This window comes from Opisthocomus hoazin, chromosome 4 (assembly GCF_030867145.1).
Source record: "Opisthocomus hoazin isolate bOpiHoa1 chromosome 4, bOpiHoa1.hap1, whole genome shotgun sequence".
NCBI lineage: Eukaryota > Metazoa > Chordata > Aves > Opisthocomiformes > Opisthocomidae > Opisthocomus > Opisthocomus hoazin.
The window spans coordinates 9,879,761-9,891,978 of NC_134417.1; the positions used below are offsets into that span (position 1 = coordinate 9,879,761).

General features: G+C 40.9%; 1 protein-coding gene across 2 annotated transcripts in view; it reads left to right on the plus strand.

Annotated features, from left to right (window-relative positions):
• NYAP2 (neuronal tyrosine-phosphorylated phosphoinositide-3-kinase adaptor 2) overlaps window positions 1-11,981 on the plus strand; it is a 144,712-nt gene extending 132,731 nt beyond the window's left edge. For both annotated transcript variants that reach the window (XM_075417883.1, XM_075417884.1), the window contains exon 7: window positions 7,946-11,981. In XM_075417883.1, the coding sequence (XP_075273998.1) occupies window positions 7,946-8,173 (228 nt within the window). In that variant the 3' untranslated portion in view covers window positions 8,174-11,981. The remainder of the gene's footprint in view (window positions 1-7,945) is intronic.
• The last annotated feature ends 237 nt before the right edge of the window (window positions 11,982-12,218 follow it).

Sequence of the window (12,218 nt, forward strand, 5' to 3'; positions counted from 1 at the left end):
AGAGGAAAAATAGAGATGTTGCTTGTGTCTCTTAAAAAGAGGAATTTGAGAAAGGCTGGGAGGGGCAGTTTGTGTAACGCTTAGTACCTTGCGTGTCCTTGTGCTTGTGACACGAGTGTGTGAATGCACGGGATCATTCCAGTGTGGTTGCTGACGTTGTAGGACACCTGCTAGAAAACACCTCAGACACTTCTAGAGAAGAATTTGCAGTTATGTTGTCCAGTGTCCCCGGGGAGCGTTACCATGCACTATGAATTGCATGGAGAGTGTCTGCTTTCACAGCTCACCTTGCACATCCTGTGTGTTCCTGAACATACTGTTACTTCTAATCACCTTTGTATTAGTAATTAATTGTTGTTTTGAATTTACCAGTAACAGGAGAACGGGTTAGCAGTACAGACCTTTGTGAATGACGAACTCTCCTGGGCTAAATTGCGCTGTCTTTCATGTCAGTGTTATTCCAGCGTACCTCTGTCAGAGAGAAAGAAATGACTGCAGGTTTAGCCTCTAGTTCTTACCCTCACTTACCGACTTTTACAGCCATCAGAAGTAACGACATTCAACTGCAGTGCAATGGTTATAGCTAACGGTTATAGCTAACGGTTAGCAACAGAAACCTTCTCCAACATAATTTTGCAAGTGCTGTTCCAAAGGCTTTTTAAATAAACTGAGGGGGTTTTTACTCTTTGTTTGAAGAAGCTGTAGTCAAATTCTTGGACCCATGAAGTTAAACCGGTCCATTCCTGTTGGCGTCAAATGGGTGCGGATCTCACTGCTCAGATTTTCTGAAACCCGATTCTGGCTGAACTCCTGCCTTGGACAACTCCCCTTGTGTGAGCATGTGCGAGAGGACCTCCACATCAAGCTAGGAGTATCAGATAGCAGATCATGGAGTAACTTGCTACTTAACATAGCCCTCTGCCACTTGCACCCGTGGCACACGACTGCCTTCTAGGAGTGGGATTTCACACCCTCCCGAGTGGAAATACCTGGCCCGGCCAGATGGCTGGGACCCATCTGCGCCAGAGAAAGTGCCGTCAAGCGTTTCAGTGGGAAAGAGAGTTTGGAAACTCCTGTCTGAGAACAGGCAAGAGGGAGGGAGTACCTTTTCCTCGCCGAGGATGGTAAGTGGATGTCAGAAAGCCTTTCTTCTTCACTTACTGTAGCCTGCCAAAACAAACTAGCATGCTTGGCTCTGCTGAATGATGCGTAGCACCGCATGCAGATTGTGCTGTTAGAGATGGCTTTGTTTACAGATCCAGGAGACATTTCTAATAATCTCCTCCGAATGTTGATGATATTTTTAATTTCATTGTATTTTGCATTGGTTTAATATCACTTTGTAACAGCTTCACATCAGCTGTGGGCTTTTATCTGTGATGTGCAGTTGTTGTAAAGAAAAGGGTATTTGTACATGACATCCATGGTCACAGGTGTGATATGGTTGTCCCCATCCTCCCTGTAAATGAAGGGTCAGCCCCTCTGCCCATCCAGCTGGAGAAGGAGATGCTCACAGGGGCCAGAAGAGAACAGCATCTTCCTCAGCACGTTAACCTCTGCAATTTCAGCACACTAAGTGGGAACCTGTAGTACTAGGAGAAAATTACAGAAGCACCACTGAATTGTGGGGCTCTCTTATGGCCCAGAGCTTCTGATTTCACCTCAAAAAAACCAGCAGCATTAAAAATAGGCAGACAAAGAACTTATCCGCTGAGATATCATCAGGAGAAACAGCTGAATGGGATATGGTGTTGTCTAGAGCCCTCATGCAAACTATAGTGGAAAATATTTTTTTAGGTCATTAAAAGTTCATGCAGCACAAAAAAAAACCCCACTCATAGAAGTATCCAAAGCATGAAATATCAGGTGGTCAATTGAAATGTTAGAAAAGCTTCCTCAAAAATGAATGAAAATTGGCAGCATTTTCTAACTTTGTGATTACTAATAGAGCTGCCTACAATATTTCAAGCATTTCTTCTCCCTCATGGCATTTTTAGCAGCACATATTTTCACAGGCACTTGTTAGAAAAATAATAGTGCACCTTTCAATGATAGGCTTCCTCAAACACCACTCAGCACTGGGAATTAGCAAGACTTTATCCTCCCCACACTTCACCCCTGTGGCCTGACATTGGAGGAGCAGGATCACTCCCAGCACTTGCTCTTCTCTCAGGAGCGCACGGTGCCTGCCGGACTGGTGCGTGCGGCTCACGATTCGAGTTACGTGGGGCTCGGTTTGAGACAAGAGGAGATGAGTGGGACGTATGTAGCATGTATGTCTTTTTACCAAGAGAAAGCATTATCTATCTGTCTATCTATCTATCTATCTATTGATGTATCTATTTGTCACACAGGAGCAAGTAAAATTTATCACACCTAAGAACGAGAGTCCCAGGCCTGGTGCTGAGGGTTTTTCACTCTACATTTTCAGTCCTCTCCCCAGATTTTTCTTTTCACACCCCTCATGTGTTTCATTTGGAAAGGCTATGCTACATGGAATAGTTTAGTTTATTTATAACTGACAGGTATTGTCATATTTTTTTCAGTAGCATACGTGTGTTCAGTAACTTGCAAAGACCTGCTTGGGCATGGTGCTGATGCTCTTTGCCTGGTACTCCTTATGGTGAAAGTCCAGTTCCTGAAGGACCAGAGAGCCTTATCTCATATTGTGAATGGTCACCAACAAAAAGATACAAGGTGTTTTCTGCACCTGGTGACCACAGCTAGCAGGTGTGCAAATGTATCCATCAGTAGCTACTAACTGTAGTATTGGAGAGTATTTTCTTCTGACTTTTTCCATCTGTAGCAATTACTATCTTTGCCAAACCAAACTATCCTGCTTAGTTAAGAACAGGGAAAGAACTATGTTCGTTTACATTTCTTTTTTCTTGCTTTAAACACCCGTATTTTGAGCACTTTTATAAATCTGCTGGTGCAGGCTGCCACGGCACGGCATAACACAGGCTGGAGCTACGCTGGCATCACTGTGCGGGCAGCGGTGGGAGTGCCCAGGGCCAGGGCAGAGCCCGTGCCAGGGCAATAGAAAACAGAAATAGTCTGCTGTGACACCAGGGAGTTCTGGCAGCGTGAGGCACTGTCTGTTCCCCAAGGCCTGTTTCGAGTTTTCCCTGGGATTATGAGCTTTTCTCAGTAGATTCTGATGTGGCAGAGAGCTATGGCGTGTGCTGACCTCTGGCTCCAGGTCACAGCGATTCAGCTGTGAATGTTCTGCCTGTCAAACCTCTGCTTCAGGACAGTTCTGTGATCTAGCTGGGGGCAATCTAATTTAAGCAATACATATATTTGTAAACCATTGGGACTGCTACTTATCTTTCTGCAATAATTCAGAATTTCAGTCCTGTGAGGTAAGAAGAAATTAAGACAGGCCCACTGCTAATGGAGGCAAACAAAACCAACAAAAATATAGCACTGGCACTTTGCAGAGAAGGGAACTAGCTTGTCTGGTGTGTTTCTCAGATCTTCATAAAGCATTAAAATACTCACCAGACATGATCTTTTTTTCACCTAGAAAGGTTTTCTTAGACGAAACATTTTTCACTGTTTAGAGGTTGCATGAAGTTGTTGTTTTTTCTTAGTTGAAAGACGGCTTTATAATATTATTTCGTGTTCCATGGCTCTGCCAACATAGAATCTGAGATCATGTAACAGATCTTAATAGAAGCCACTTCCAAGGTTTTGGGAATAAAGATATCAGAAAAATAAGTGCAAACAGTACAAGTAAGGTGGCAACACATACTGGCTTCTTCTACAGCCTTCAAGAAAGCTGATGATTAAACCTGTGCAGAGGAATTCAGTTTTTTATAGTGGAAGAAGTTTCTTACTTTTTGTTGTGGATATTCAAGTTTGGAACAAGAATTTGCTTTAAAGAAAACTTTTGAAAAAAACTAGAAAATAATGAATAAGCAAAGGGTTAGTGTGTTTATCAGGAACTCATCAGACATCCTCATTTACACTTGTGCTCAGTCATGTGCAGGTGAGAGAAGTTATCCAACCACTCTACACTCCTGTACGGTACCTACATGAAGGTTATCACGCAGCTTTTACTGCCTCTTAGGAGCAAGGATTTGAGCCTGCCCCCAACACCTTCTAGGTGAACATCCAGACTTCTGGGCCTGTGGCTGGTGTTTTCCTTCTCTCTCTTGCTCTGTCTGATTTTGAAAAAAAAACCATGTCTCACACCCTGGATAATTTAATGAGTAAAAATTCCATCAAAATGAAAATTGATGTACAATCAGCAAATTCGTAATTCAAAGGAGGTTATGAGACGCAGTACCTGATACACATCCTGGAGTCCCCAGGAGATTCCTCCTTACAATCCTAACATTAGCTGCTGTCTCCTTCTTCCCTTTTCAGTAAGAACAGGCTTTGGGCCAAGATTCATTGGTCGAAACTAACTTTGCTTCTCCTGTGCTGTGTCTTGTTGGCACCTCCTGTGCCTGTCTGCTGACATACACATCTGCAGCCAAGCTCTGACACGCTGCAGTATGTCTACTGCTGCTCATGCACTGAGGGAACTTTCAGGAACAGGAGAGCTACATAGCCATAGAATGTTATGAATGAGCTACTTTTTTCCATAAATTAAGTTGTAAAATCATTATTGTTTGTGCCTCTCACACTGAATAAATCCCTTGTTATGATAGAGCAGGAATATTAACAAGCTAGTGCATGACCAGAGGAGCAGGCTGAAGCCAGAAAGGAGGGAGGATATGAAAAAAATTAGTACTGGACCTAGGCATGAGCGCCATTAGTTCAATCACAGGAAGGATTAGGCCTAAGTCCACAGTGCTAAACACATTAGCTTTAAACACCTCAGTAGCCTTCATGAAGTCATCGAGGGTTACTGCCCTGATTAAACAGCTGGGTTGAGTGCTGGCTTGTGAGCCATAGCGCCTGTCATTTCTCTGGGACACACTGAAAATATGGTTACGGTTCTTTAGTATTTTGTATTAGCAACATGGTTATTGTCGTATCTGTGTTTCAGTGATCTACAAACTGATGATTTCTTCTTAGGTCTGTCTTGCAGCTTCAAGAGGCATGCACCCTTGTTCAGTACACTTTTATTTTGTTGCACATTAACACTAGAACTGGGCAGCACTACCAAATAAAACCCTTTAAAATTTGTTCTCTCTTTTAAGCTTTTTTCCTCAAGCCTTTCAACACCATATGCATTCACTTAGTCTATTATTGCAAATGACTTTCCACACACCAGTTCTGCATGTTCATGCTGCACATAGCATTACCTGAATGCAGTTGCAGGAGAGGAATGTACCACGTGGACGGTGCAGCTAAGAAGATGCTCGTGTGAAGGTCTTAGCCATCAAACAAAAATAACATTAAAAAAATCACAAGTAGTCTTGAAAATCTGTGCCTGGGAAAGTGGAAAAAATCAAATTCTTTGTAATAAATGATTCACTAACTGCAACATAATATGGTGGCCAGTACAAAAAAGGGATTTTGGAGCTGCCTACACTCAGGTTTATTTTAGGGGCTGTTTTGCAGGGGGTGGCAGAGTGTCTGTGTAACTGATACATTCTGCAACACCATTTCTATCTTTGGGCACTTGCAACTGGTATTTTAGAGCTTAGCATGTCAAAATCCTGCTTCAGTCCCCTTGATTCTTGTGAAGGAGGTTCACTACCAGAAGACACTGTGCTGGCAGTGGCACTGCATGTCGCACAGTGGCGAGAAGGGGGGTGACGCGGATGTAACACCCTCACAGTGACTGTCGTATGCGCTGCAGGTGGTGCTTGCGATGCATGGTGACTGGAGCACACAGCGCACCGTAAGGATCTGGTACCGGCACATGCTCTTTACGTACATGATGGGTTATAAAAGAGAAGGTATTTCCTGATGCCTAGAAGCGAAAACCTGCACTCGAGCACTGTTGTCGTGAAATCCAGCCTAGAAGCTGGTGTGCAGCTCTGTGTTGTGTTTTGTGTAATGAACTGTGTGCAGACTCTGTCCCTGTTCCTGCCCTGCATGGGACGCCCTGGCCGAAAGGAAGACACTGCTGCGTAAGTACTAACCTGTCACTGAGGAGCAGAGCGGCAGGCGATCTGCCGCGGGTAGAGCCTCTTCCAGAGACCATGAATCTGAGCCAGGGGCAGGGAGGAGTATCTCCGGTGCCGGCGGGGAGGTTTGGAGCAGGCCTGGGCACCCAAAGAGAGAAGGTCGCACGGCCATGGCAGGTGACGTGCCTTGTACCTGCCTGCACTGCAGGAGACATTAGATCACTCCTGAAATGAAAAATCAGTATTCAGTTAGGAAGAGCAGGCACAGCAGGCTTCTAGAAGACTTTGAGCTCAGCCATACAGGAGAGCAGATACGTTACCTACGTAATTCTAAATTCATAAGAGTATTCAAGAACACAATTCATACTGTGGTTTTAATTTGTTCTATTCAAAGCACTATCTAATGTATAAGGTAAGCGTGGTTTTGTTTCAGTATAAAGAAAGGTAATTCTATCTGAAATTCTTTTATCCTGGGTCACCCCTTAAAAACTTTTTTTTACGAAGATATTTGAAATATGTATATTTCTGTATTGTGTTTATTTTTCTGTTTGAGTACATCATTTATTATTAATTTTTCTGGTAGGCTTGCTCGCATTAATTCCTTTTGCTTTGTTTCCTGCTATGAATCTGAACATTTTCTTTATTTTTTTATCAATAAATTCTAAATACGCTTCAAGCTGGCCACGAAAACTACCAAGATCAATGTAAGCTTCTATACTGGCTTCTAAGAAGACCAGTCCCTAGTTCTAGGAACCTGATGTATGCCCACACTTCGCATTCTAAGATTTGTGAATGAAAGGTGTATGCATTACTAAATGTACTCAAATAGTCTTAAGAATAAACATACATTTCCGTCACGAATCATAAAGTGCTGCCAAAGTAGTACTATACGTGTGCATTTTCATAACAAGATCAGAGATGTACTTGGATAGACCCTGAGAAAGTGTGGCGTGCATTTACTTACACACAAATCCTTAATTTATGACTAATGTGGAAAATAAATGTTGGGAAGCTCAAGACATGGCTTCAAATTTGCGAAGTAAGTGCTGAGAGGAAGTTTTCTGATCTGCAGGTATGTAGTGTGTCATCCAAATACAATGAGCCCTTTCAGGATAGTTTAGTATTAGCGATTTGGGTTCCAATCAGAAGCCTTTGAAGGCACACACATTTTCAACCATGTGAGCACCCCACTGAACTCAAATGAAGCCACATTCTCAGGCTTCAGAGGGGCAGTGACGTGTACTTACAACTAAACATATGCTAACCTCCTGGTTTGGATCAAGATCATGTTTTCAAATATTCTACGTGCATGAAAACATGGAGTTTCTAAACTCCTGGTGCCTTCCAGTTAATGAAATATCACCACAGAACAGGATAGGTTAATCCATATAATTCACATGGAGTTCATTAAATCATTTTAAAAAAATTAAACACAGAGTTATATTTAGCTTGATACTCTGAAGTGTTAACACCATGTTTTTAATGTGACAGATTGGATTTGGAAAGCAACATAAAACATGGATTTCAGTGTATAGAATTTTTTATTTCCACAACTTAAGGACGTTGTTAAGATCCATGTGCCTTTTTAAGATCTATTCCATCATTTAAAATCAAACCAGTGCTAGTTTGCTGAAAACATTTATCTTTATTAGCTTTCAGTGCTCTGGAGAAGTTAAAAAGGGGACCTTTTATTACCCCTTTTTTTTCTTAAAGTAGTGGTGAGAAGTGAACACTGACTTTGTTTCTTTTGTTGACGTAGAGATCTTTTGTTCATCAAACAAATTAGAGTGTTTCAAAGAAGAGTAATATTAACATTGCAAAGAAAGAACATATTCAACCTGTGACCAAATAGTTATCTCTTTGCTTTTCTTCTTTTCTTTTTCCTTCTTTTCTTTCATTCTATCCCCCAATAGGTGACGTGTATGCAGTGGTTGCAAGGGGACCACACAATGCTGGATATGATTGAGAAAAAACGTTGCCTCTGCAAAGAAATAAAAGCTCGACAGAAATCAGAAAAAGGACTCTGCAAACAGGACAGCATGCCCATTTTGCCAAGTTGGAAAAAGAATACCGGGACCAAGAAATACAGCCCTCCTCCTTATTCCAAACAACAAACTGTTTTCTGGGACACTGCAATTTGACAGGCGTGTGGAGGATGCCCTCTCCACTGTGTTGCACCGTGCACAGGTAGCCTGCTTTCTTAATAAGGCAAAGGCTCTAACCTAAGACTTACCTGCAGGTGGTGAACTTCCTAGGAAAAAAACACACCGATACACTGCTCACCTGTCAATCAAGAGAGAGATTTAAGTTTCCGGCTGGCTTAAGGCGTACATGTTTATCCGGGATTTTTTTGGATCCAGAAGATATCAACATGTAAATATTTCACCAATATATTGAAAACACCCAACTAATACACTGTTTAAATATATATATATATAAAAATTCAAAAATTTATGAAGAATTTTACTATATAAAGTTACTGTTATACTGTTTTATTACCTATTTTCTATGTGGTATTCTAATGTTTCCCCCCCCTGCTCCCCGCCACCACCATTTTGTTTCTCTTACCTGCCTAGATTTGGCGTCTGTGCAAAAGCATGTGGTTGTATGTTTTGTTGAACAGGACATTGTACAAAACAACTCGGTGCTAGGGCTGTAGAAGTTGCCTAGGGTCGTACTTGTTAAATGTCCTTAGCTTTTGGGGGGAGGGCTGGACAAAGGGGAGAGGTTTAGGCAGGAAGCAGCAAAACTGCAAGCAGTGCAAATAAAAGCACTTAAAGTGGATGCCCAAGCTGCTTTTGAAATATGAATTGTTCTGCATCAGTTTTCCCATAAAGTTAATCAGACAAATTGCCCTTGCTTTTATATGAGTCGCTTCCTAATATAATTTGGCCAAGAAACTAAATTTTCCGCAGAACAGCCTGCAACAGAAACTCTTCCTTCACGACATTCAGATGACTAGCAGAGACCATGGTTCACTGTGACTAAGCATTGTACAGCCCGTGACGGCGAGACCCAGCCACTTCGCAGGTTCAGGCAGTGGCACTGCCGCCGCGGTTCCTGCCTGCATTTGTCTTTGGTCCAGAAAATAAAGGCCACAGAATCTGTTTACATGTTTATTATTTTTAAATCCAGCAACACATCCTTACTTTACGCTATGTCAGATTTCCTGGTGTTATTTACAAAGGCTGGAGTTCAGACCCCTTGAAAGCCGGTAGGGAAACCCCTCTGGATTTCATGCGCTTTTCAAGCAGAGGCCCATGCAACACGTTCTCCCGGTACGCCGTTTCTTCTTCCTGGCTGCTCCTTTAATTGGCTTGCAATCCTGTATTGTATTACACCCATTTTAACAGAATATTATGTCATGACCAAAGAATTATGCCCTCCTGGTTTTAGCAGGAGAAAGAGATGGCTTATACTGATTATGAGGGTGAAATCCACATGGTGAAATATCTTCCAAAAGGATCTGCTGATAATGAGGGAAACTTGTACTGCTATGGAGTAGTGAAAAAAAAATCTATGGCATATATTTTGTATATTTAAATTTCTATCTATGCGTCTGAAGCTTGGTAGCACAAAAATCCCTCTTTAAAACAATCATTTTAATATTATATTCGCCAAGAGGAAAAGGTGTGTTGTTTGAAACTTCTTGTTATATTGGCTTTTCTTTGAAATTATACTGACAGCATTGCCACAGCTGTAACTGCTGATCAAAAAAACCAAAAAGAATAAATTTTAGGTTTTTGTAATCTATATTGCTAAAGTTTGAGTTTGCGTAATGCTTTATCAGTAGTAGTTTCTTTTCAGGCTCCGAAATAAAGTTTTTAAATATTTTATAACTAATTAACTAATGTATATTTTGATGTCCAAACTGAGATTTCTGTAAAAGATAAGTGTGTGTTTATATGTGTGTATGTTTATTAGCATTATTGTATATGTATATATGCATATGTGTACACACATATATATGTATATATGCATGTATCTCTCTATATATACTCATAGATGTGTGCATACGTATATACCACATACATTAAATACTGGTGTGCGTTATGAATATACAGTGGCTGGAATAGGTAGGCAATTGAAATGCAGATTTAAAGAGCCCCTCACAGCCAAAATGACAGAAGACATGGAAAAACCCAGAGGCTGTGAAGGAATCTTTGAATACAAGTTACATCCAAAAGACACCAACTGCATATTCTGCTTATTCTCTTTTTTTTAAAGAAAGAAAATGGCAAAGAAAAACTCCAGAGATCTCGCAAAGTTCCAGAATCTGCTGGAAGGAAGGCGACTTGTTGGTCATGAGAAATCTGTTGAGATAACAGGTTCCTTATTCAGAAAGTGTTGATGCTTTGTCTTCCTTGTTTTGTGGCAAGAGAAGATTTTTTCATTACCACGTGTGAAATACTGAGCTCAACCCTTTCCCCCAACTGCACTACGTCTCTGGTGACAAAATGAAAGCCGGCGTTCAGTCAGTTTTGACAGTCCTTCTCTGCACTGGTCTCTTGCTAGAGCAATTCCTTTAAAAACCCTGCTAATGAAGCATCGGTTTTGCAGTCCAGACCCGTGGGTACACACGGGTGCTGTGGTGCCAGGCCCTTTGGGGGAAGGCAAACATTATTGTAAACAGTTGCGTGTTTAGTAGTGTCTGTTTGTAAGGTGTCCTTTTCATATCAATACATAGTAGGAATAATGATCAGGGAATTGAAGCATTCTTGTCCTCAGCAGACTTGCTTGTACGCTTAGCCCACCACAAAACCACTCCTTGTTTTGCTTTTATTGCTCGATGCTGTTTGCGTTGTCCTTTCTGAATAACTGCCCATGTGCTTCCAGACCTCCACTGTATCCCCTGGAAACGATGGCTTTTTGTTTTAAAGTGCGACAGTATATGAAAAAGTAAAATATAGCTTAGCACTTACCTTCAAAGCACTTTAGAAACGTGAACTAAACCTCACGCTTGCGAGAATCATTATACAGAGGAGGGAAGTGAAGCTCAGATGGAGGAGTCCCCAAAGGCCAGGGACAGAGCCAGAGCCAGAGCGACGCCTCCGTCCTGTGCCGCGACTGCTGGCCCACTCCGTCGCTCGAGGAGAAGGTGCATCGTGCTGCTGACAGTGTGCCACCAAAACGCTGTTAAACGTTCTCGACATCACCTATCATCTCAGCAGTTTCTGTGTCACAGGGTGAATGACAGTGCTTAGTTACACACGGTCATTAAAGCTGTAGTCTGTATAAATATGCAATCTGTATATACATACAGATCACATATATACACACACTTACGAAGACTGTATATATGAAATTGTTTGGTATGCACTTATTTTGCTTTAAACTCCTGAAGTTAAACATTATAGTGTAGCAATTTGTGTAAAGTGCACTGTGATTTCAAGAAAGCACAGTAAAGTCACAGGTCTTGTTATTCTTGCACTAAAAATGTGTTTACGTATATTAGCCAATGTATGTCTACTTTATTGCTCCTTTTGACAAATTAAAGCAAATGGTATAAAATGGTATGGGATTTTTTGGTTTGGGTTGTTTATTTTTAAGTGGACAATGGCACTATGTTTTTAAATGACAGGGTTTTTAAATACAATTAAATCATTCTGTGTTCATTCCAATGTAATACATTTACCAATATCTTGAAATTGAATGTCATGTTGCTTTTTTTCATATTTCATTAGAAATTGTCAGGTATGTGCCTGAGATTGTGTAGGAGTAAGGAGTAGCTAGAGGCTAACTGTAATCATATATTACTAGCCGTTTCTATATACACAGTATAAATACATATTAATTTTCTTTTCATTTTTGTACTTGATTTTTTTAGGTAAGATGTAATTAAATGTACTTTGATACTTCTGAAGTAATAAGATGTTGTTTGAAGATCAATTCTGCTTTCTTTAGTGCATTGACAATATTTTACAATAATTTAGTGCTTATTTATTTGTGCTCGGGTGTAATTATAATAAAAAGCAATAGTTTAAAATATTTGTCTGTTCATTTTCATTTGATGGTTTCAGCTTAGAGCTGGGTTATTCACTAGGGATTAGCCAGAGATTCCTGGGAAGAAAAGTCAAATCATACATGTATATTTATAGCATTCCCTAGGCGCATTTTTAATCGCATCATTTGTTGGAGGAAATGAATTAATTGCTTCAAGAGGTTAATATTTGCAAGTCATGCCTG